This window comes from Gymnoscopelus microlampas (genome assembly GCF_963454915.1).
Source record: "Gymnoscopelus microlampas genome assembly, chromosome: 18".
In the NCBI taxonomy this organism is placed as follows: domain Eukaryota; kingdom Metazoa; phylum Chordata; class Actinopteri; order Myctophiformes; family Myctophidae; genus Gymnoscopelus; species Gymnoscopelus microlampas.
Genome location: NC_139955.1, coordinates 34369183 through 34394047, shown reverse-complemented (window position 1 = coordinate 34394047; position 24865 = coordinate 34369183). Strand labels below are relative to the sequence as shown.

At 41.0% G+C, this 24865-nt stretch overlaps 1 protein-coding gene across 2 annotated transcripts in view; it reads left to right on the top strand.

Annotated features, from left to right (window-relative positions):
* The first annotated feature begins 577 nt into the window (after positions 1-577).
* Positions 578-24865, top strand: part of ldb2a (LIM domain binding 2a) — a 106986-nt gene continuing 82698 nt past the window's right edge. For both annotated transcript variants that reach the window (XM_084042047.1, XM_084042046.1), the window contains exon 1: positions 578-974. In XM_084042047.1, coding sequence (XP_083898173.1) covers positions 843-974 — 132 coding nt within the window. In that variant the 5' untranslated portion in view covers positions 578-842. The remainder of the gene's footprint in view (positions 975-24865) is intronic.

The window sequence follows — 24865 nt, the reverse complement described above, 5'->3', positions numbered from 1 at the left end:
CGTGGAGATTTTTTGGTTTTTGACGCATTTCTGAGCCAATAATTTGATGACTGGGTGTATTTCCGGTAGGAGACTCAAAGAGACTCCTGTGAGTCTCCTACCGGATACATTAGCATCTTTCTGCCTGCAAAAACTAAAACATCTCCATGAATTCAATGCTTCATGGGGTAATTCTTTCCTTTGTGTAATTGATAGAAAATAGGTATTTTTGGGGGTGAACTATACTCCTTTAACAGTCTCGATCTGGGTCTTGGAGATAAAAATGCATATCAAACGCGGGGGTCCTGGAAATAAAAAAAAGGTTGAGAATAATCACTGCTTAAAATCAAAAAACAAAAAAACAACCTTGTTGGTTCAAGTTTAACTTTTTCTGCAGGTCTCCATCTGACTCACAGTAACAGGAAACGACCTTTCTCAGCCTCAACCCCCCCCCCCCCCCCAACCATCCTTCCCTTCACTAACAGACCCCCCCCCCTTCCCCCTCCTCCTCTCCATCCTCCTCCTCCACTGTATAGCAGCAGTGTGAACTAGCCTGTCCAACTTGCCAGCCAGTCAGAGAGTGTATAGTTGAGCCTCGGCATTAAAGCGGAGCAGCACAGCAGCGACTCCGTGTGTGTGTGCGCGTGTTTGTGCGTGTGTGTGTGTTTGTGTGTGTTTCCAAACACATCAGGAGGTGGTTGCCTGGTTGGTTGGTGTGGGTTGGTGGGGACGTTTCAGAGAAAAGCATCGCACTCCGGTGTGCGCTGCGTGCCCGTGCGGCCAGCTTCTTGGATGTTGAGATCGCTCCATCGTGGTGCGCCGCCCGCTGCTGCTGAGCCCGACCGCCGGATCCACCGAACAACATGTCGAACACCACCCACGACCCGTTCTACTCGTCCCCCTTCGGACCCTTCTACCGGAGACACTCGCCCTACATGGTGCAGCCCGAGTACCGGATCTACGAGATGAACAAGCGGCTGCAGGCGCGCACGGAGGTGAGTTGTTGTTGGGACTTGGTCTTGGAACAAGCCCGGCGGGGCTCGGTTGTTATTATAACTGGGGGGTCCGTCCTGGTCCAGCATCATCCCGGGGTCTCCTGCGGTATTTGTGTGTTAGTTGCTGTTGTCTTGAGAGAGTAGTATATACCATTGGTTCTCAAAGTGGGGTCCGGGGACCCCCAGGGGTCCTTGGAGAGGGGTATGGCAGGGGGTCCCCAGCAAAATTAGTTAATACAGCTTCACTTTCATTTTAACCACTTTAACCATATTTTATAGTTTGGCTTTTCAAAAATAGCAGATCTACTAGCTCATAGTGAGCTATATATGAGCTTGTATATCTGCTATTTTTTTAATCTTGAAAATGAGTGCAAATCTTATAAAACATTTTTTAACTTTTCTTCTGGAGATCCCTGGGCTGGCACAACATATTTTTGAGATGGGGGTCCGCAGCCAAATGCATATCATTTTGGGGGTCCTTGACATGAAAAAGTTTGAGAACCACACTGTTATATATACAGGGGAGTGTTGCGGCACGAGTTTCCCAGACAGACGCTCCGGGGTCGGTCGTGCCGGAGAGCGAGAGAGGGTTCGACAATTACACCTGATTTGATACTTAGTTGCGCGCCGCGGAGTGAGTCTCTCCCACTGAAAATAGCCGATCTTCAAGTTCACAACGCGACCGCGCTGCTATGCGTTGTGAGCTTGTAGATCTGGTCATTTCGGTGCCAGGTACGATTGGCAGCTATACAAGTATATAAATGTGTTTTTAGGATGTAGCCTACACAGATGTGATGCCCACGTGCCAAACATTCCGGAGGTGAAAGTAAACGGGGTGTTGTTACTTTCAAGTTCAACCCCATCTTCGACATACAGTAACAAGAACATGCACAGCATCAAATACTAACGTCTCACATTATAGGGACTAAAGCACTGTTTCCCAAACAGTGGGTCGGGACCCATTTGTGGGTCGAGTAAAATGTCAAAACATAAAAACAAATATTCAATGATTTTTCAAAAGAATTTCATGAAAAAAAAAAGGCATAAATTAGAAGACGAATATTTATGAAGTAGTGAAAATAGCTGATCTACAAGCTCACAACGAGCTTGTAGATCTGCTATTTTCACTAGTTCATGAGGCAAAATTTCTCTTTTTTGGGATCTTCAGCTAAAAAGTTTGTGCACCACTGGACTAAAGTGTCATGGCTCTGAAGTCTATAGAGAAACTATGTTTTTCATGCGCAATTGGATCATTTGCATATATTTACATGCCACCTAGTTTTTACATATATTTGCATACTGTCTTTGCATTGTGGCTGTCAACACCACCAAGTCAGCGTAACTATATTAGAATGTTAACAAAGACTTTGGATTTTGCCTTAGTGAGAGACTGCCCCTTGCCTAAAATGAGAAAATCACAGGTTTGACTCCTGCTCACTTTCTAAAATGCAAAAGTAGCCTACATCCATATAGCCTATGTTATCCTAAAAGAATATGAAAGAATATGAATAGATAATAGATAATAGCAATACAAACACAAGTCCTCGAAATGATTTAATTTCAGTTTCCCATAAATGTGCCATTAAAATGGAATCCCTCTATTAGTTGGACGCTGAGCCAGTGTGGCGTTCAGTGTCATTCAAACTGAACCTTCACTGATCCCACAGTGAATTATAGCCAGCATCTGTCTCAAACATCTGTTCAGCTGGCTGGCACTTATGTGCAAATCTGCAGATGAAAAGTTTATCCAAGATATCGAGCACTACAGTTTACAAGACCTCTCCAGTGGGGATACGTTTGGCCTAAAGTGATGGGAGAGCTTTATATTTAGAACACACAACATTGTTTAGTCAATCTTCTCCCTATTTGATTGTTCACCTTTCTAAAAACCATTCCCATCCATTATTTTCTGTAAATGTAGTAGAACAGTGGTTCTCAGCCTTTTCAGGCTGCAACCCCCCAAAGTAATCATATTTGAACTGGGGACCCCCCAAAATTATTATATTTGAACTGGGGAGGGACCCCCCACCCTGACAAGCACTTGGAGTTGTGGGAGTTGAGGCATTAAATTTTTTTTTACTCGGTTCCACTGATAAATATTGTGAAAATAGCAGATCTACAAGCTAGCTTGTAGATCTGCTATTTTCACAACTTTTGCCTCTTATATTATTTGACAATTTGGACAATGTTTGACCAGTTTTTATAGTATATATTGTTGATTACTTTTGATAGTAATTTTTTTTTTTTTTTAGTTTTTTTTTTTAAGTATTAAAAATGTCTTAAAAATCCTTAAATTGTCACTTCACTGTCATCTGGGGACCCCCCTGGGGGTCCCGACCCACAGATTGAGAACCACTGCTCTATGGCATCTTCAAAGTGCTTTGCACTAGGGCTGCAACTATCAATGATCTTCTTAGCGTTTATTCTATAGATTCTTTTTTTAATTAATCAAATAATCGAGAAGTGCATTTTTTAGATAATTGTTTGTGTTTTATTTTTTATATATCAAGGGCTTGAGGTGAAGAAACAAATTAATTGATTTATTATAATCAACTAGTGAAAATTGATCTACAAAGTCAAGCTTGAAGATCTGCTATTTAAAATATATATATTTTTAATGAAAAATGTGTAGTTATATTAACTGTTGCACGCCGACTTTAGACAGCTATCAAACAGCATACGGTATATTAAGCTTTTGCTGCTGTTGTTGTGATTCTCATTTAGATACTGAATATATAATATCCGCTTCCAGTTTCTGTAAGTTACTGCAGCAGCTGGCAGGTTGGTTAGGAGTTGCAACTTTAAGAAGACCTAGGCAATGTTGCTGAGATGCAATGGCCCGGTGTGATACATTATTCATACAGTGTGGTCCAAGCCCCAGCGGACCTCAACTCCTGTACCACACACATGCCGAGTGCAATTAGCACACACACACACACACACACACACACACACACACACACACACACACACACACACACACACACACACACACACACACACACACACACACACACACACACACACACACACACACACACACACACAGTACGTGTACGTGTGGATGCACATACACAAACATGAACACATAAAGGCATTCAAAAACAAACATGCATGCATGCACGCGCAGTCGCATACACACACAGACACAAATTGCACGCATGCACAAATTATGTTTGTGTAGCCTATGAAATGTGAACAGTTACCTGCATAGGTAAGCAAACAGGCATGCAATGCACACATTAATACTTGACACTAGTGGTGTTTACCAATACCTATTAAACCCAAAGGCAACCGCATAATTGTAGGCATAGACACATATCAGTAATAACCACTACCTTCATCCCTTCAGACTAAAGTGAAAATTCTAATTAGTTTTTTCATGGCTGTTTGTGCTCGTAGTAGGTTCATTGTCCTCAGTATCTTTCTCTTTCTCTGGCAGTGGGACTTCTCCTTAGTTTCATGGTTACTGCATGCTTAGAATGCAGATGCTGGTAAAGGTTCTGCATTTCTATAGCACCTTTATCCAAAGCGCCTTACAACGTGCGTTACATTCACACACCGATGGTCAAAGCAACTATACAAGGTACCAACCTGCTCATCGGGAGCAGTTAGACAGAGGTTCAGTGTCTTGCTCAAGGACACTTTGAAACAAGTCCAGGAGGAGGTGGGTATCGAACTGGTAACCTTCCGGTTCACAGATGTCCACTCTACCTCCTGAACCATGTGTAATAAGGAAGAAGTATTGTTTTATATGCAGAACTGTGTGGTTCAAGTGTCTATTTTTGTTCTCTTCATCCAGAGTATTCGCTAATAATAACAACCAAATTATATATATCATAGCAATTATGCTGCTGAATCCATGTCATCAAATTAACAATAACAAAGTTATCAAGTCAGAAACATTTTCATGTCTGTCTCGCTACACCTGAAACACTGAAGGAAAAGAAGGTTTTAAAAGGCTGGAGCTCTGTGATGAGAGAGACACGTTGCTACTGTTTGCTTCCTATAAAGTGAGGTTAGACCAACTAGTCACTTAATGATGTTGTGTGCCTCCAGGGTCATTCCGCTGGTTCCTTTATCATTGTGGCGCTGCTCTGTCCCTGTTCCTATAGGCTAACTTTAAAATTCAGTGTGCATTCTGAGCCCAAACCATGTCAGTATCAGCACAGGGTCAGGACACTGTTGTTTCAAAACAGGAAGTTTGAAATGTTACTGCTGTTACCGTCCTCCTGGACACTGCCATATTTTGTTTGTTCTTTTTGATAGTTTAACCATTAGCAGTATTTAAGTTTCAGCAGGGGATAAGCTTAATTTGGAATGGTGAAGAATATCATTAATCTAAACATTTGCCCCTTTTGGTCATGTTTTATGAGCTGCAGCTGAATCACTGTCACCTTTCAGTTTCATCGCACAATGTTGGTTTGCTTTCTTCAAGTGGGCTTTCAGTTAATTATTAGATAGAAAGTGTAGTCATACATGATATTAAGTAATACAAAAAAAACACTTGCTAGTGCTTAGGACAAGTCGATGTGTCTAAGCACACGTTGCACTGTGTCTGTTGGAAGGCTGTGGAAGCAAAATGAGTCTCAAAATTTGCATTCTTTTCTGAATAGTTTTTCAACAGGGAGCTGCTTAAGCTCCTGTGTGTCCCTACTTTGTTGGGTAAAGCGTAGCTAAGTTGATGAAAGTGGTTAAGGTCATTCCACTGGTAGAAATACTGCCATTTGTCTTATTCATGATGCTGGTGCTTTTGAATTCCCCCTTCGATTGGCACTGCAACTGCCTGTCATGTTGGCAGGGGATGGAGCAGTGGATTTAAGACGAGACTCAGAGACTCAAACTATAGCTAGTCCTCGCAAGCATAATAAATAACACTGATAGCAGGGTTTTGAATCCCGGTGGCGTTCATTCTATATAGGCTTGGGATGAGATATAGGGTTGATGTGCAGTGAATAGTGTATGTTTAAATAGACTCACAAGTAAGTCTCTAAACCCTTCACTCAACAACAGACTGAGGAGAATCTCCCAGATTCTGTTGGTAAAACTGAGTGGAAAAACTATTGGAGTTAAAAAACAAAAAGCCCTGCTTTACCAGTGAGAACGCGTTGGCTTTTTAGAACTAATCCAAAGTCATATTGGGGCAGCCAAACAATTGTTTTCCAAAACATTAGGCATAAGTATGTTAGGGGCTGTACAGTAGTTGCCATCATCCTAGGACACGTCCTTGCATTTAGAAATCCTGGTAGTTGGTTATCTCTGATCGTCTGCTATTGCGAGGCTATAATGTCTAAACGTTAAAATGTTTACAGACAGCTGAAATGGAAATGCTGCGTGGCAATGTGAAATGTGTTTTAGAAGATAAATAATCTGTTTATGATTTGATTATGCAAATGTTACTTTGTTATGGTTATACAGTATGGTTGTGTGTGTGTGTGTGTATATATATATATATATATATATATATATATATATATATATATATATATATATATATATATATATGTGAGCTCACGCTCCCTGCTTATTTTTATTCAACACTAACAACCTTTTATCGCTGTTGTCAACCCAAAAACTATTTCATCGTACAGTAAACGCTAGGTGTTTGTCTCCAATCTGCATTCACCTTTGGACCACGGAATGCCCCTGTATCTTAAACAGCGCTGCTCCGGTGATGACTTTGGGTCTGTTTCGATCCTAACCTTATTATCTGCTCAATTCATACCTATTACCTGACAGGCTGTATGTCTGCCCCAGACTGTGCTCGCTATCCTATTACCGTCATTTCACACAACGTGAACCCGCTGTGACCCGGCAATCTAAACAGGCTTTGATTTGGATTTGATGCTATGCGTTACGCTGCGACCACATTGTTTCTGTGCTGTCGCCTCGGGGGGCCAAGCAGCCCTGGCGCGCGGAGGACTGCTGCAATGATTTGTGGGGGAATTTGACACTTAAGCGTATGCAAATGAGGAAGAGGATTAACATTCAGAGGAGGGGCTTTGGTCGACCTCAACCAGTGTAAGTCCATTAGCATAGGAGGCATTAATATTCAGCGGGAGAGAGACGAGGACACAGCATAACGCTGTAAGCAAAACTATAACCGGGGAGAGGAGGGCGAGTCGGGGATAGGAGGACGAGAGAGGATGAAAACAAAAGCATTTTTAATGGAGGACCTATAATATCTGAAGGGTTGTTGCTGGGAACACTTTTCTGTACGTCGCTGGTGACAGTGTGTCTAATGGTCATGCTCTCTTCCCGAGGTGGACAAACATATAATCAGTAACTGTGATTGGCAGCGTCCTTCTAGTATGGACACTAGTGCAGGTCCATTGCAGGTAGCTTGTCTGATTCTCATTATTCAAATGGCCCATAGACCCTACTCACAGGCACTACTGTAGACCTGAAGGGATTTGAGTGTTCATTACAGCGAGATTCCCCCATTCGGTGTCAGGAGCAGAGTGGATCTGTTCTCATCTGTAATATGTGTCAGATCGACATGAATAGGTTTAGGTGGTAGAGGTCAAGTTGGCCCTGCACTGCAGGTTTTCACAGGAAAAGGGATTAAGCCTCGGCCAACATAGAAATTCCATCTAAAGGAAGCTTTTAGTTCTAGGTTTAACCTATGTGCTGCCCCTCCCACCCACCTCCACCACCACCACCACCATCACCACCCAAAAAAATGTTTTGAATAAATTCTGAACAAGTATAGTTAAGTAAGTAATTAAAAATAAATGATTGAGTCAGTATGTATATTAATAAATAAATGTAGCAACAAAAAAACAAAGAAAGAAAGTGATATTTTTAATTTTAATAGTTTGTGTACTTGCTGAGGATGTTTGTCATGAAACTAGTTGATATTAATAGCAGAAAGGCGTTCACCTCAGAGCCTTTATCCAAGTAGTTCTAAAAAAGCTGTTTGAAAATATAATTTTAGTCACATGTACAGTACTTGATTGCAAAGATGACGGAAGAACTTTAAAGCAAGCGATTTCTATCTTTTCCCCATGACCGCTCTGTGGCCAAAGGAGTCTGCGCCACACCACAGAGTTGTGTGAACCATTATCATTTGTGTTTCCACTGCAGTGGGCTAGGAATGAGGAGTATGATGTCCCTTCTAAAACTATAGTGACATCAACGTAGTTTTAGTCATAGAACAACAGCATATTACTGGTGTGTGTGTGTGTGTGTGTGTGTGTGTGTGTGTGTGTGTGTGTGTGTGTGTGTGTGTGTGTGTGTGTGTGTGTGTGTGTGTGTGTGTGTGTGTGTGTGTGTGTGCGCGCGTGTGTGTGGATTTAATGTTAAACAAATCACCCAAAAATATGTTATTTTAAAATCCAACATAGTTACTCATTCAGCAACTGTCTGTGATTTCAAGAGGGGAGCTGTATTATCTGTTTTGGTGCAAGTCTCGGTCGGCACTCAAACACAACATGTGATTAGAGTTTGATTATAACATAGGAGAATGAGGTGGTCAACATTTTAGCCGCTCAACAAATTTCTGCCCTGTTGTCACAAGTTGTGGATAATACAATAATAATACAATGTATAGTATATGACAGATGTAGCGCAATGGGGTAATGCATACACACAATGGTCAGGCTTAAACAATCAATACCAATCAAAATTCAAATATGCCTTGACCAGATTCCTAGTTTCACAGTGTAATGGAGATGCTTTGCTGAGTACTGATCCATGTTTGTACTTTACACAGAACCATTTGTCTGTTGAGAACCTGAGCTATTTAACTGAATAGCTGTAACCAAACATGTGATAACATGCAATTGAGTGTCTAGAGGTAAGAAAAACTGTTGTCTTCTATGAAGAGTTGTGGATTTGGAAATGTATTGTTGTATCTCCTCAAATTTCTAGAAGTAGTAAATATTCAGACGTGCAAATCAACCTATAAATGTATATTGTACTCGCATACATAGAAGTAGAAGTAAGACTCATGCACACAGAACCTTGCGAGGGTGGCTCAAAGTGTACGTGCAATTTATGTATAGCTTTTTTATCTTGCTGCTTTCTTCTCTTGTTATTCCTTAATTATTTGATTTGACTCTTTTGAATGTTGAGCAGCCTTTCGTGTTGCCTCTCAGAGTGCTTTCCACTACAGGGTCCTATAACCAATAACCGAACACCTACATCATTAAGTCCCCCACCAGATCGTTTTGGTCACGCTGAGCACGATTATGCAACCGTGCGGATTGGGCCCGGTCTAAAAGATTTTGCGCCAAACAATTCCAAACAAATTGGAACGGTTAGCCTATTAAGCAATGTTTATTACATGTATTGCTCTGTAGGACCAGCAGGAGCAGTCAAGGTACAGTGTTTCCTTTCTTGATTAGTTTTTTGTTGTTATTCTGTTCTACTTTTAAATTAAATTAAAATGTCGAACTTGGAAGTAAATCACATTTAAGTAACGTTCTCACATTAGTACAACAAAGTAATTTTTTTTTAATGAGAATGTTTGGCCCAAGGCATACAGTATTAATAACAGCTGCTCCATTGATAATGAATGGATAACTGACTTGTAGAACCTATAGTACAATACATGTCTTCTTGTGTCAAGCACTAGAATGTCTGAAATCCTTTGTTAAAAGTGCAAGTTTTATATTACATTGGTTCTTAAAGTGTTGTCCGGGGACCCCCAGGGGTCCTTGGCGGGTACCAGGGGGTCCCCAGATTTCTTTTTTAATATAGCATCAAAATAATGTTAACCACTTTAACCATATTTTATACTTTGGCTATTCAAAAATAGCAGATATACAAGCTCATAGTGCTATTTTTGAAAAATCCCTGCCACAAAATATTTTTGAGATGGAAAAGTTTGAGAACCACTGGTATATTATGCTGGTGCTGTTATAAGGTTATATCCCCTTTTATAATTAATTCACTACACCAAAAAAAAAGTAAAAGGTCTTTGAGGAACCTTTAGGGTGTTCCCAGAGGGTTCAATGAAAAACCCTTCTATAAAGGGTTCATGAACCCTGTCAGTATTTTCCACGAACCTCTAACAAATGGTGGTTCTTCAAGAAAGCCTTCAGGGATATATTTCCTAGTAAGAAACCCTAAGGCTTCATTATCTCCAGTGGATCCTGGATAAGCCCCAAATTTTGGCACAGGCATGAACTGTACATACTGTATGTACTGTATATTTCAGCGGTTCTTCATCCAAGCCACAACACAATCTAGGGATGTTCGATATTGACTTTTTTTTACCGATATCCGATATACCGATATTGTCCAACTCCTAATTTCCGATACCGATATCGATGAAGGCTTTATCACCAAAGTCAACTAATTGTCAGGTAACAACATCACATATCTAATAAAATGAAATAGCTATAATATCAATATAATATCTAATAAATCTAACTTTATTGTTAGGTTTTCATTAAAGTGAGCCCCGGGACTCACTGGTGGTCATTTGAATGAGTCCCACTAATATTAGATTAGATGTTGGCCTGGCCTGATTATCATACTGAAGCTGCGTGGAGCTTCAGTCTGAAATTGGCTCCAGTGTTGGTGATTACAAGGGGGAGGGGATTCGAATGTCCCTAAACCAATCACAAGAGATCCACGGATCCGCCTACATCTGACGTCATCTCACAGCTTGCTTTAGCAGATATTCGCTGATTGGCTTGTTGTTAGACCCACCCCCACCTCCGACTCATTGGACGGTACTTTTTGTACAGAATAAATCCTAGGTTCAACACCAGACCAAGAGGGGCAGTCCACTCAGAGAGTGGGCGGGATCTATGGTCTGGAACCAGGCGAATGTTGGCCTATTTGACAGTGCAGAAGCATAATTGCTGTGATGCCTATAACATTAACGAGTGTCAACGAGTGTCAGCTGGACACAGACACACACACTTGCCCTCTGCATTGCTCTAACTTGAGAGTGACTGGAGTCTGTCTTATTTCTCTGCAAAAGCCCTTGAATATAATGGAATATGATTAAGGATTACTGTGATTATGGTAAGCTCACATTTCATATCACACACACCATACAGTAGGAACTCCTGTAACTTATTAAGTAAATATATACATTTTCTTTTTACATTTTTATGATAATATCGGACGTCCCTAATACAATCGATTGATTGATCATTACAATAAACATGCTCTCAAAATGCACGTCGGCCCACGCATCCGACCACCTTGACACAGCGGCCGAAGTGGTCAGATAGGTGGTACGCGAAAGCTTACGAGATTTTCAAAGTGGGCCCTGATCCAGAAATATTTCGAGAACCCACTGGCATATGTGATATCACAGATGAGGGCAGTCGGAGCGCTATCCAGTTCAGGTTATTTGAACCCTGGCTAACCCATCCAATCCGGGAACGCATCTGTGTCATTTTCAGATTTCTTTGGCTATACAAAAATAGCAGATATACAAGTTCATAGTGCGGCACCGAGTGCCGCACTATGAGCTTGTAGATCTGCTATTTCTGAGAGAAATAAATTGTGAAAATGTGTGCAAATATTTGAATATATATTTACACTTTTTACTCAAATCTTTGCTTCTGGGGGTCCCTGGAACAACATATTTTGAGATGGGGGTCTGCGGCCAAATACATATCATTTTGGGTGGTCCTTGACATGAAAAAGTTTGAGAACCACTGATATATAATATATAACAACATACGTTTTTTTTTTTTTCATTTTAAAGACATTTGTAGAATTCTCAGAAGCAAAGATTTGAGGTAAAAATATCAATATCAATCAAAGATTTGCACACAAAAAAATTCAGATCTACAAGCTCGTAGGGTGGCAATGAGCTTGTAAATCTGTTATTTTTTTTATTGTAGCCATCTATTCAGGTACTAATTAACTGTAGACTTGTGAGCCCATATTGAATGCAAACTTGGTACAATGTCAAACTAAGGAAGAGTCTTAGTTTGTGAATTTGTCAAATTCCGCTTGGAATTGTTCTCTCATACACAACAGGGGTTTGGAACAACAGTTTATTTCACAACTGATACTATTGTTTTAACATTACAGCATTGAGAACATGTCAATTTAAAGTGAAGGAATTGCTGAAGAATGTACCCTCAATAATATGGTTTTACCATCCAATGAAATATTATGCAACCATTTACTCAAACTTAAGTTGACTTGTGTATAGTAGATTATTAGCAATACAGTATAAACAATAGAAGTCTATATTGTAATATAATTTGGCAGTGGTGGACTGTAACACAGTGCATACCGTCCTGAGGTGGGGGTTGTCATATGCGTTTGTGTAGGCTTTGTGTAGCATAGCGGTTCTACAAGCAGGTTAGTGCATTCATTAGGTTGTTTCAGAGAGTTAGGAGGTTCTGTAAATGCATTGTGAAAACAATGCGTTGATATATTATTAAAGAAATGAGTACCGTAACTCTAAAGATGTCACTGGACATCTTTCACTAATAATGGAGTGAAACTCTACCAGGAGTATCTATACTTTGAGTCAAGTAATGGGGTTGTGTACTTATTAGGGTAATTAATAGGCCCCACCCATATACTGTAAATTAATCAATCAATAGATAGATAGATAAATAAATAAAATGTTGGGAATCTCTTCACTCTCTGTTGTATTTCATTAAGCCCCCCCTCCCCCACCAGATTCATATATATGAGCAAACCATTATCCTGGCCCATTACTTTCATACAGTACGTACATGAGATGCTTTGATATGACGTTCCCATAAAGGTGTATGGTGAAAAAACAGCCTGTAGCCAAACAATGAGCGTCAGTCAGTCAGCCAGTCAGTCAGGCAGGCAAGCAGGCAGGCAAGCAGGCAGGCAGGCAGGCAGGCAGGCAGGCAGGATGCTTGGACAATAGACCCACCTTTTTCCTGGCCCTGTTCCCATGGTTCCTTCCAGACCACATTGTCTCTCTGATAACAGAGAGGACAGTGGGGCCTACTGTCCATCTATGTCCTGTTGTTGTTTCTCTCTCCGCGACATGGACGAGCGATTTCAGAGCGTGTCCCGCCACTGAAAGGGATACAGCTCGGGCTCCCGCTGCAGCAGCTCGAGACCCAAAAGAGAAGTTTTATGTCTCCCCGGGACCCACACTTGTGAAAATTGCCGATCTACAAGCTCCCAACGCGTCGCATTGCGACGCGTTGTGAGCTTGTAGATCGGCTATTTTCACTACTTCTTAAAAAAAGAAAATCCTAATTCTTTGATTTTTTATGTATTTATCAAATTCTTTTAGATTTTTGTGGGATTTAAAAAAAAATATTTTGAAATAATAATTAGTTTATTAAAAACAAAATATAGGAAACGAAAAATAATGGGATGTTGGGATAAATAGGTCCGTGACCCAAGAATGGGTCCAGACCCCAGTGTTTGGGAAACAGTGGTGTAGCCTATCTGTAAATAGTGATGCTCCTTGTTGAAGTGTCCTTGTGTGTCAGGGCCAGTGTGTTGCCCCCCCCCCCCACACACACACCTGACCTCAACCTGTTGACTCACTGTTGGTGTCAATTATTGCTGTTTTATGTTTTGTTGCCATTATTGTTGTTGGTCTCTCTGTGTACTTTGCTAGAGGTCTACTCGGTACAGATAGTGCAGGAAACTCAATGGTTAGTACTCCTTGGGGTGGTTGTATCCCATTGGCTAGCCTTTTTTTTAACAGTTCACAGATCTTGCTGCTGTGTTCGCATATTGTTGTATTTCTCCCAGTAGGTATGGGAGTTTTTTGTCATTGGTCATTTTTCAAACTCACTTTGGGTGTATGTAATCTGTGGGAAGTATGTGTTTCTGATGTCTTCGTATAGTGGGCAGCTGGTTAGAAAGTGTAGCTCACCAGTAGATGACTGGCTAATGCGTGTCGGCCATATGCCGTAATCGTAACATCCCTGGTTTAATGCGTATAGTGATCTATCTGTGTTGCATGGCGTTCTGCCTCTCTACCTTCTACAGTCTCCTGTCTCATAGATTCATATCATGTCATTCTAGGCTAAATGAACGATAGAAGCCTAAATTGTGACTTCTCTGTACCCACTCGTCACTGTCACCACCTCTCTGTACTGGGCACTCTGGGGGCTGTGCAAAACATATCCATTAAATGCCTACAAAATAAGTCATGTATAACTTCTGTTGGTCTTAAGATCCTAAAAACTGGATACAGGGAACGCTGGAGAAACATTCCTGTGGACAGGTACATTGTTAGCCAACCACTGCTCTCTGCTGGTTACTGAATGTTTCGTCATTGTGCTGATCGTTTCTTTGTTACACTTCATATCTACATAGCACATTTTATACCCTGGGGGTTTTCCAAAGACATTTTTGACATCTTTTATTCTCATTGAACTATGAACTGAGCTACATAGTTAAAAAACACTTTAACCCTAGCGTCCATATTTTGGGCATGCCATTATAGCTATAATAACAATAAAAAAAAATAGAAAGGGGACACATTTTGTGTCAATGAATGTTTTTGAGACTGCTCATAGCTCTTCTCATAACTGCTTATGGCTGCTACTTGAAAATAAAATAGTTGATCCACAAGGCTATTTAATAAATAAATAAATGTATATTGAACATACTGTACAAACAAAAACTCATTCAAAATAAGGCTTAGTGTGGTTAAGCGATGTGGTTGCAAGTTGCAACAGAATATCATTGCTTTGGAGAAGTAGTTCTATTTTAAACCTTGAGTTGATCATATTTCTTTGTGTCAGTGTCCAGCTCCATGGACCCCCCCGGGCTTCTTCTCCACAGTAGCTGTTGTTGAGTGTGTCTTGTTAATTTCCTGCAGCCAGATCTTTCCATCTACGTAGGATTCAAGCCAACAGCCCCCTGGTCAGAAGCTCACTACTCTAACCATTAAGCCATTAAGACCGGGAACGCATCTGTGTCATTTTAGACTTGAGCTCTAACCATTATTTTATACTTTGGCTATTCAAAAATAGCAGATCTACAAACTCATAGCGCGGCACTATGAGCTCGTCAATCTGCTATTTTTGAAAAATCGTGAACATCTGTGCAAATATTTGAATATATATATATTTTTAAAGGGAACATTTTTGACTCAAATCTTTGCTTCTGGGGGGTCCCTGGAACTACACATTTTATCAGATGGGGGCGGGGCTCCGCGTCCAAATACATATTATTTTTCGGTATCCTTGACATGAGAAAGTTTGAGAACCACTGATATAGAAACATACGTTTTTCAGAAAACGGTTAGGATTTAGAAGACATTTGTAGATGCGTTCCCGCATTGAAAGGGTTAAGTTGCTGCTGCCTAGTGGTAAACAAAGTATTTTGGTGGTCAGGGTGGGGGGGGGGGGGGTTTAGGGTGGGCCTTGTGGTTAGAGTAACTATAGCCAGAAAGGTGCCAGAAATGAGTTTAATCCCAGTTGCAGCTCCTCTGTGTCCCTGACAAGGACACTGAATCACTACCCACACACCACTCTATTTCTAAAACTGTCATGCAACATGTCACTTGACAAAAATAACACATTGCGTCTTTTTCCAGTTGAATATAAGCTATTTTAGTCGAGTAACACTTTGCGCAGCACATTTTTGCCATAGCAAAAATTAGGTTAAGTGTTTATATCCAACTGATTTCCCAGTCTCCAGTAACTCACTTGCTGAGAGCTTCAGAGAAAAATGTCTTGTCATCACGGTCAAAATGACAAAATCCACAGCTGTGGTATCTCATTGCATTGCACCGTGTCCCCATTTGTTTCAGCATTTCTACTGCTGGAACAAGAAATCATTTTGAAACAGCCACAGTGTGTCCACATGTGGTATCACCGCTCATATCAATACTGAGCAAAAATAAATGCATTATGCTGCAGTCCTACTCCTAACCTAGTAAGCACCATGGTATTCTTACAGTCTTCAAAGTATGAGTATCTCTCTTAAAAATTCAATGTCATCTTTTAAATCACTTTAACCCATTAAAACCGGCAAAGCATCTGTGTCATTTTAGGTTTATGCGTTGGTTATTCAAAAATAGCAGATCTACAAGCTCACAGCGCATCACTTCGTGCCACGCTGAGAGCTTGTACATCTGCTATTTTTTTTAAATCTTGAAAGTGTGAGAACTACTGATTTAGAAGGTATTTGTAGAATCGGCCTCAGGTCTTAATGGGTTAAAACTCATGTTGTAGTCTTTTATTGATATATTATTTATATTTGTTATTATTACTCTCCGCCAGGAGAGTATTGTTATCACTGCGTTTTCACTTTCTAAACATGACACACCGATTGGTCAAGCCTCACGTGACACGTGAAATACTGTGATCTGATTGGCTAGTGACGCCACCGGGCCTATATATACATGGCATCACTCTGACAGTGTGTCCGCCACTGTCAGAGTGAGGTAAGACGGGAACCATGAAATGGCTGCATGGCTGATACATAATTGGCAGATAGGACAGATAGGACATTTATATAGACAGGAGGGATATGACATAGGACACTTATACAGACAGGAGGGATAGGACACTCACACAGACAGAACGGAAGAGGACACTTACCCAGACAGGTTGGATAGGACACTTACATATACAAGAGGGATAGCGACCTATAAATACATGTGTCACTGTGATAAGCCAGATTCCAATACCGAAAATCCGGCCACTAGCTCACTCCCAGACCTTCGAACCGGAAGTAGTCAAGTAGTCGCGGTCCAATTGTTCCTATCTGTCTTATTGGACAGATAGGACAGATAGGACACTTATATAGACAGGAGGGATATGACACTTACATAGACAGGACGGATAGGACAGGAGGGATAGGACACTTACACAGAATGAACGGAAGAGGACACTTACCCAGACAGGATGGATAGGACACTTACATATACAAGAGGGATAGCGACCTTCGCGACCTTCGAACCAACACAAGTCTTCTGGCGGAGAGTTGTGCTCCGAGGAGCACTTTTTCTAGTTAGTATTATTATTAGTTATACTTCTTCAAACCATCACATGGATAATTAGCAACAGGTGAAAGGATGCTGAAAGTAAGAGCTAATGTTGCTGACATCTTGACAAACCACATGCACTCCCACTGAGCAATGCCTGTGGCTTTGCTGGAATCAGCTTACTGTATGTGCAGCCAGTATTGACAGTGTTGATCATTAAGCAGCGGATGTAAAAGTGTTGCTCGGTGTTAATTGCTCTAATTAGCATGTGGTGATGTGCTGGATTTACAGTAGCTAGGCCATGGCGGTCATAGTTATATTACCTAGGGATGATGTCAGTTTTACTGATGAAAAAAAAAATCGTCAAGCAACTTTTATTTATTATCACTCAATATTGTGATTGAGATACTGTATGTGCTGGAAAACTGATTTTAGTCTGAATTTAGATGGAGGGAACATTGCCTAAGTTTTTGTGACATTTTGTGACATTTTCGTTTTCTGGGAGAGGTGGATACATCATTTCAGCCTTTCGTTTGATCACTTTTGTAATTCCGTTTTTCATTTTTGCAGTAAATTTTGCGGTCTCGCTTTTGCAGTATCTTCTTCATTTGTTTGGAGGGAGAGGGTGCAGTGACAGTGGTGACTGTACAGTGTATATGGCGACAGCGTAGAAATGTCCTTCTCACTGCCACTCTCAACCCTCACTCTAACTATGATGTTGTGTTTTTAATTAATTTCATTTCCATTTACTTGTCTTTGTGGTTTTGTGGTGCTGTTTTCCTCTCTGCACTGCTCCATAAGGTTGTCAATTACTTTCTCATCATCCCATTCTGTCTCGCCTTGTTATGGGTTGTTTTAGTTTTTTTTCTTCCTCTTCCTTTTGAGTATTTTTTACGTAAGACCCTTAAGGGGGGCCTTATATATAAAAAAAAGAAATCACCTCAGACCTCACGAGGCAAGAATTGGAATAGTTTTCTGTTCTGCTTCATATGTTTCATCATTTACAAGTGTGAGTAAATACACCAGAAATACAATGTATATACAAATTCTAGATGTATTTGTGGTAGACATCATTCACTTTTCAATTCATTTATATTAATATAATCAAAAGCGACTTACCAGTCACCTGGCTGGGGTACACTGTCTTGCTAAAGAGCAAGTTAGATAATAAGCTAATTACAAAATAAATGGTAAAAGTGTATTTGACAATATCATTTTAGACCCTGAAAATACATTTTACATTTAATTTAGCCACCATTGGTTTTGCAAAATGTCAGCATTAATGCAGTGAAACCCCACACTCTACTCTCTCCTCTATTGTCTTCTCTCAATCAGCTAGTGAGTGACCAGACTATTCTGTCTAACGTCCAACAACTGAAGAGGGAGATTTATTTCCAATCCAAATATCGTTTTGTGGCTTGAGGCAATGTGCAGCATCATTTCAGCAAGCATGCAGTAAAAAATTGGGGGACTTGAACACTGACTCCATCTGTACCGTAGTGATAATGGCAGTGAATGTATGGAGGCTTCTCAAGGACAGTTATGTTTTTAATGTTTCCTCCCTGAATTCACTTCCAAGTAAGGCCAGTGGTCCTTAACTGACCAATGCACCTCTACATCTTCTCCCCATATCACAAAACAACCCTGATCTAATGCACTCGAAATAGTATCTTGGGATTTCTTTATTTTTCAAGATTTACTTTTAGGCGTTTTATGCCTTTATTGATAGTACAGTAGGTAGACAGGAAACGGGGAGAGAGATGGGGAGTGACACACAGCAAAGGCTGTCAGGATCGGGACTCCAACCCACCACGCGTTGTCAGGCTACATTGGAGCCTAGGTGCCGGACCGTTGGCCTAGCGGTCCAGGCCAGTACAGTATCTTGGAAAAATAATGTAATGTGTGAATAAGTGACAAATAAATACACCAGTGACAAACTAAACTATAAAGTACTGTATGTGCAAAACTATGTGACCAAGATATGTACACTATGTACTGTAGTATGTACAGAATTTAGTTGCACGATATGGTGCACGATATGTACGGTTTTAAATATGTGATTGTCATTCCAGACACACTGAATATTTCATCTTGGGATCTCACAACAAGACTTGTGGTTCTGTTTAGTGGTTGTGTTCTCTCTGACCTTAAGATACTTGACAACAACAGAGCTCCCCAGGGCCGACAGTGGGCCAAGCTCTAGAAGCCAGTCAAGAATTGAATGGAGCCTCTCAGATATTGTTAATTCACTAAGGTTAGGCCCTGGACACGCCCACACTCTTGGAGGCCACTCTTGCACAATAGCCTGGCAGCGGAGGCAGAAAGATACCCTCCCGACTAGAAGCATAACACTGCATGTGCTGGAAGCACAGTCGTGTTAACCATAAAGACAGTCGTGTTGTCAGAGAGAGAGAGAGAGAGAGAGAATTGTCATCAGCCACTATTTTGCCATTTTGTGTATTACTGTATGTTACAGCTTTGTGTGTGTTCACTTCTGAATGCTTACTCACAGTTCCTTTGTCATGTAAACAATGTTTGCCTAATGCAGTGGTTTTTATATTTCTTGTGCCCATGCAAGGCACACTAATGGGAAAGTCAAAATCTCAAGGCACACCTGTATTCATAGCAAAAATAGCCAATCTACAAGCTCAGGGTTTGAGCTCATAGATCATGCTATTTTCGCTACTTTTGAACATTTGCGTTTGTGAAAAAATAAAACATAAGTAAATAATACAATTTAAAATGTATTTTTTTGGGGTGTAGAATTTGACTCGATCTGTATTAGGAAATGAGTGCACACAAAGTACTGATACACAGTACATTTTGGTAATATAACAAAAAAAATCCCAAGCTACACATGGCAAACCAGTGTGCCTCGTCACATCGTTTGGGTCTAGTGTATATGAATGTTTTCATTTGTTTGTGTGTGTGTGTGTGTGTGTGTGTGTGTGTGTGTGTGTGTGTGTGTGTGTGTGTGTGTGTGCGTGTGCGTGTGTGATATAATACACGTTGCGTCCTCATTCCTGCCCTTATGTATATTTTCTATAAGCGAAGGACTTAACCCCGCCCCCCATGAGTTCTGTTGTTATTTACCTAACATCCTCTCTATGTTGTCCCCTCCAATCCTCTGGATATCCCACAAATCCCTGTGGCTCAGACCAACGGGTCGTTGATTTGTGATTGTGCAGTGGCCGATTGACACATTGATAAATCTCCCCCCCTCCCACCCACCCCCAGCACTCGGACGCAACCGATCTGTTGGGATCAACGGGGAGCCTTATCTTGTGATGGGCCGTCATGTTGTGGCGGAGGACATGTTAGTTCACCTCGGGTTCCCCCGGAGTTGACGTCTGATTTGTAGCGTCTGACAACAAACATCGGCACGGCTCGTCAGAGCGCACCAACCGCCAGCGCGAGAGGGAGGGCGAGACGCAAAAGTCTGTCAGCGAGGCAGCAGAGGAGGACACTCACAGAGAGACAGAGAGAGAGAGACAGACAGACAGATAGACAGACAGACAGACAGACTGACAGACAGAGAGACAAACAGACAGACAGACACAGAGAGAGAAAAGTAGAGGAGCAGAGAAACAGAGAAAGACACTTACAGTCAGAGTGACAAGGTCAGCATAATTCTGAATCCCCAAAAAGAGGACTCTCTGTCCGGCCTCTTGGAGATACTTAAAAGATACTTACTATTATTTACTCAAAGGTGCTTTATAAATCTTGTGTATTTATTCAAAGTGTGCCTCTTATGAGAAAGTGTATGTCTCGAAGGCATTGGCTTTATTCATGTCTAGCATGTAATAATGTAAATAATAGAATAATAGCCTGAAACACATGCTAATTTAACAAAAAGAAAAAAAGAGAGCCTACTGCCATTTGTATTCAATGTGAGAGTTCAGTGCATTCAGCACAGTGCATATTATGATCTGAGTGAAGGAGCCACAGCACAAATTGGTAGCCTACCGTGGCATAAACACCAGTGCAGGACCTTCTACAGCGGGTGTGTTGTGTTCGGAAATATGCTCTGAGAATCTGCAACGCTTCAAGTCTGACTTTCTGAATGACCCAAGAGCACCTGGGGTGCGCTCCCAGCGCTATTAAGTATAATACATGTTCACAGGTTCGTTCGAAAAGGATTTCCAAAAAAAAACATGAACAGGCACTGAATACGTATGCTTAATGGTCTGTGGTACACGCTAAGCAAAAACTAGAACATGTTAAAGGAGTAGTTCACCCAAAAAATTACTCAATTGAGTCGACTCCGCTGGTCATCAAATTATTGTCTCAGTGATGCAACAAAAACAAAAAAATCTCCATGAATTCAAGGCTTCATGTGGTGTGTAAATGGTAGAAAATAAGAAATTGTTTGGGGTGAACTACTTTTTAGGACCCAAAAAGAGGAGGGATGGATGGATGGTTGGTCGGATGGATGAATAGATAGGAGAAGCGAGAGCAGTTATGTTGTTGCACAGTATTTTGCACACCTCACACATTTCTTTGTATGACAAATAAACCTTGAACTGGGATACCCTGAAGAGAGATGAAAAGAAGTGAATCAATGCTAACTTCAGTTGATTTCATGTGTTCAGTACATTTTGCTTGGCTGAGAGAAACAACGTCATGACTGTTTAGTGTTTATTGAGTGGAATTTGACAATTTCCTATTTTTCAGACAGATTGGACAGCAGTGTTGTTGGGCAGTGCTGATCTGCTTTGCTGTTGTTAATTGCTAATTGAATACTGATTACTGGTAACCGGTTGGTGGATTGTTGACTGACCAGAAGCCATGTCCTTGTGGTGTTTAATTGTGTATTTACTGTATTTCTCATTTTTTTATGCAACTGTAGAAAACCAAAGGGTACATTTCCATGTGTGGACAATCAATTTTCTACAATATTCTATGCTATGTCTTGAATTAATCATAACACAAGGGTCCGAACAGTACAGTAATGATATACAGTTGTATGCCCTTGAGATTTGATATGTCCTTTTCAAACAACGATCCTATAGCCTACAATCCTTTGGTATTTTCTATTGTAGCCTATACGTATACAGTATTAAATACAATACTGTAGGAGTTAAAGACAAGTGCAGGAGCATGCAGAACCATGGGACAGTCGCAGAGAGAGTAGCTGAGTTCAGTTCCTTGCGATTCAGGCAGCTTGTCTCTACGTGGCCAGGCTGTAGGGGTGCTTCGGCCTGTCTGGCTCAATGCCAGCAGTGTTCCCACTGTCTGCAGAAACGGGCCAGAGCCCCAAACCTGGTCCTGAGCACAACCAAGCCAGTCATCTACAGCAGTGGTTCTCAACCAGTGGTCCGGGGACCACCAGTGAGGGGGTTCCAAGTGGTCCCCAGCTAAATGATGAAGAGTTGGTAACCAAATGGACCCTTATAGATCTTTAACTCTTGAGAGTGTAAAATGAAACCAAAAGGACCCTTACGGCTCTCTTAAATTATTGTTAAACATCTGCGTTACTTAATTAAATAATTTTAATTTTGATCAACGTTTGCCTGTTATCTCTCCTAATGGTACCAACATCAACGCAGCATGGAATTGTGGTCAAAATCTTATCCAACGACAACAAAATATTCTTAATAGTTTTGGGTTCTGAGAGTCTTAATCTCATCAAACGGTGGTCCGTGGCTCAAAAGCCGATTTTAAATAATGGACCTTGATATGAAAAGGTTTGAAAACCACTGAGCTACTAGTATACCCAATGCTGGCAACAAGGATTACTGGCTGATGGTTGTCTTCCGTGTAAGATCTTAACACAGTGTTTTTATAGTTGGCGTTTGTAGTTTGACTTTATCTCTTAGAGAGGAAGGCTCCGGTAAGATTTGATCCTGCTGTAGACTAGCATGAGGCAGGTATGTTATCTCTACACCACCACACTGAAAGGCACTCTGTATTCAGTGGTAATAGTTAGAAGCTTTACATTTTATATTCATTGATTTAACCCGTTAAGACCGGGATAGCATCTGTGTAACCACTTTAACCATTCATTTATACTTTGGCCATTCAAAAATAGCAGATATACAAGCTCATAGCGCGGCACCGAGTGCCGCGCTATGAGCTTGTAGATCTGCTATTTTTGGATTTATTTTTAACTAAAATCTTTGCTTCTCGGGGTCCCTGGAACAAAATATTTTGAGATGGGGGTCCGCGGCCAAATACATATAATTGTGGGGGTCCTTGACATGAAAAGGTTTTGAACACACCACTGTACCAACATAAGTTATTTCAGAAAAAAAAATCAGCCTCAGGTCTTAATGGGTTAATGGTCGGGAGAACGGTGACAAAGGAACTGCCCTATTGTCTGCAACCCATAGCCGACGTCTCATCACCTAATACTGAAACTAAATACTAGTTCCGTCTCAACCTTTTCTGGATCAGGGCCCACTTGAAAAACTTGAAAGCCTTCGCGGCTCGCCCATCTGACCACTTTTTCGGCTGCCGTGTTAAGTGGTCAGATGGGTGGACCGCGTGCATTTTCAGCGTACAGTACGTCTATTTTAATGAGCAAGGATTTACATCCGTTATTTTCAATTCTGCTGGTCTTTAGCAAGCTGGTTAATAATAGGTGTACATAGGAACCAAACAAAAACTAAACTATCCCAGGGATATAGGTCACACACACACACACACACACACACACACACACACACACACACACACACACACACACACACACACACACACACACACACACACACACACACACACACACACACACACACACACACACACACACACACACACACACACACGGAGCGGCCGTGTTCACGATGTGCACACACACACACACACACACACACACACACACACACACACACACACACACACACACACACACACACACACACACACACACACACACACACACACACACACACACACATGCAATTAGCAATAATGGAACCAAGGCAGTAAACACACTTCTTTTCTCTTCTGTTTGTTCTGGAATTGAATCAGAATTGGATTCTATTTGTTTTTCTTTTTTCCAAGGAATATGACTTGGTGGAGTAGTAAACAAACAAAGTTCATGTTATAAATGGAAAAAATATGGATAACTATCAAGCAAATGGTGACTTAAGTAAAATAGTATTGCATGACAGAGAAATGGGAAGCATATATAATACTGTATATGCTACAGTACGTCACAAGAGTATTTTGGGACTAAATCGAGGAACGTTTATGGAGCAGGATGTTGAATGGTAAATGGTGCATTTATATAGCGCCTTTATCCAAGGTGCTTTACAATGATTGTGCATTACATTCACCCATTCACGCACACATTCATACACAGATGGCAGAGGAAACCATGCAAGGCACCAACCTGCTCATCGGGTGCAATTAGGGGTTCAGTGTCTTGCTCAAGGACACTTCGACAGTAACTCTGGGGGAGCCCGGGTTTGACTGCTGCCCCTGAACATTTTATTAACCACTTTCAACCTGGCTTTCCTATTGTGGGCATGCCATTATAGGAGAAAACATTGTGAGCCTGTAGATTGGCTATTTTGTCCACACAACACCATCGTATGATGAAGTATAAAATAGGGCTTAATTGGTTTAACCGTCTCATCTGTCTTTGATCAGAGAAATTCTCCAAGAATGCATTTTTCTTTTCTTGTTTCTTTCCTTGTTTTGGCAGCAGCATGGATAAAACAAAATGTGTTTACAGGACATTTTTACTGATCTAATAAGTTAGTGTTTAACCACTATCCTAGACTAGTGTGCCTATTCTGGGCATGTCATAATAGGCAAACATTTGGCGAAAATAGCAGATCTACAAGCTCACAATGCTTTGTGTTGTGAGCTTGTAGATTGAGTATTTTCACTGAAGAGATTTTGATGTAGAGGGAAAAAAGGAGGGGGTCTAGTATTGGCCCCTGGGGGACTCTGGTCAACAAAGTATAGGGTGTAAGTGGTTAAAATATGGCCTAATACATTTACTGTTAAAAATCACAGTGGAAATATACAGTGCCTTCTACTGTATGTTTAATGAAATGCGCACAAA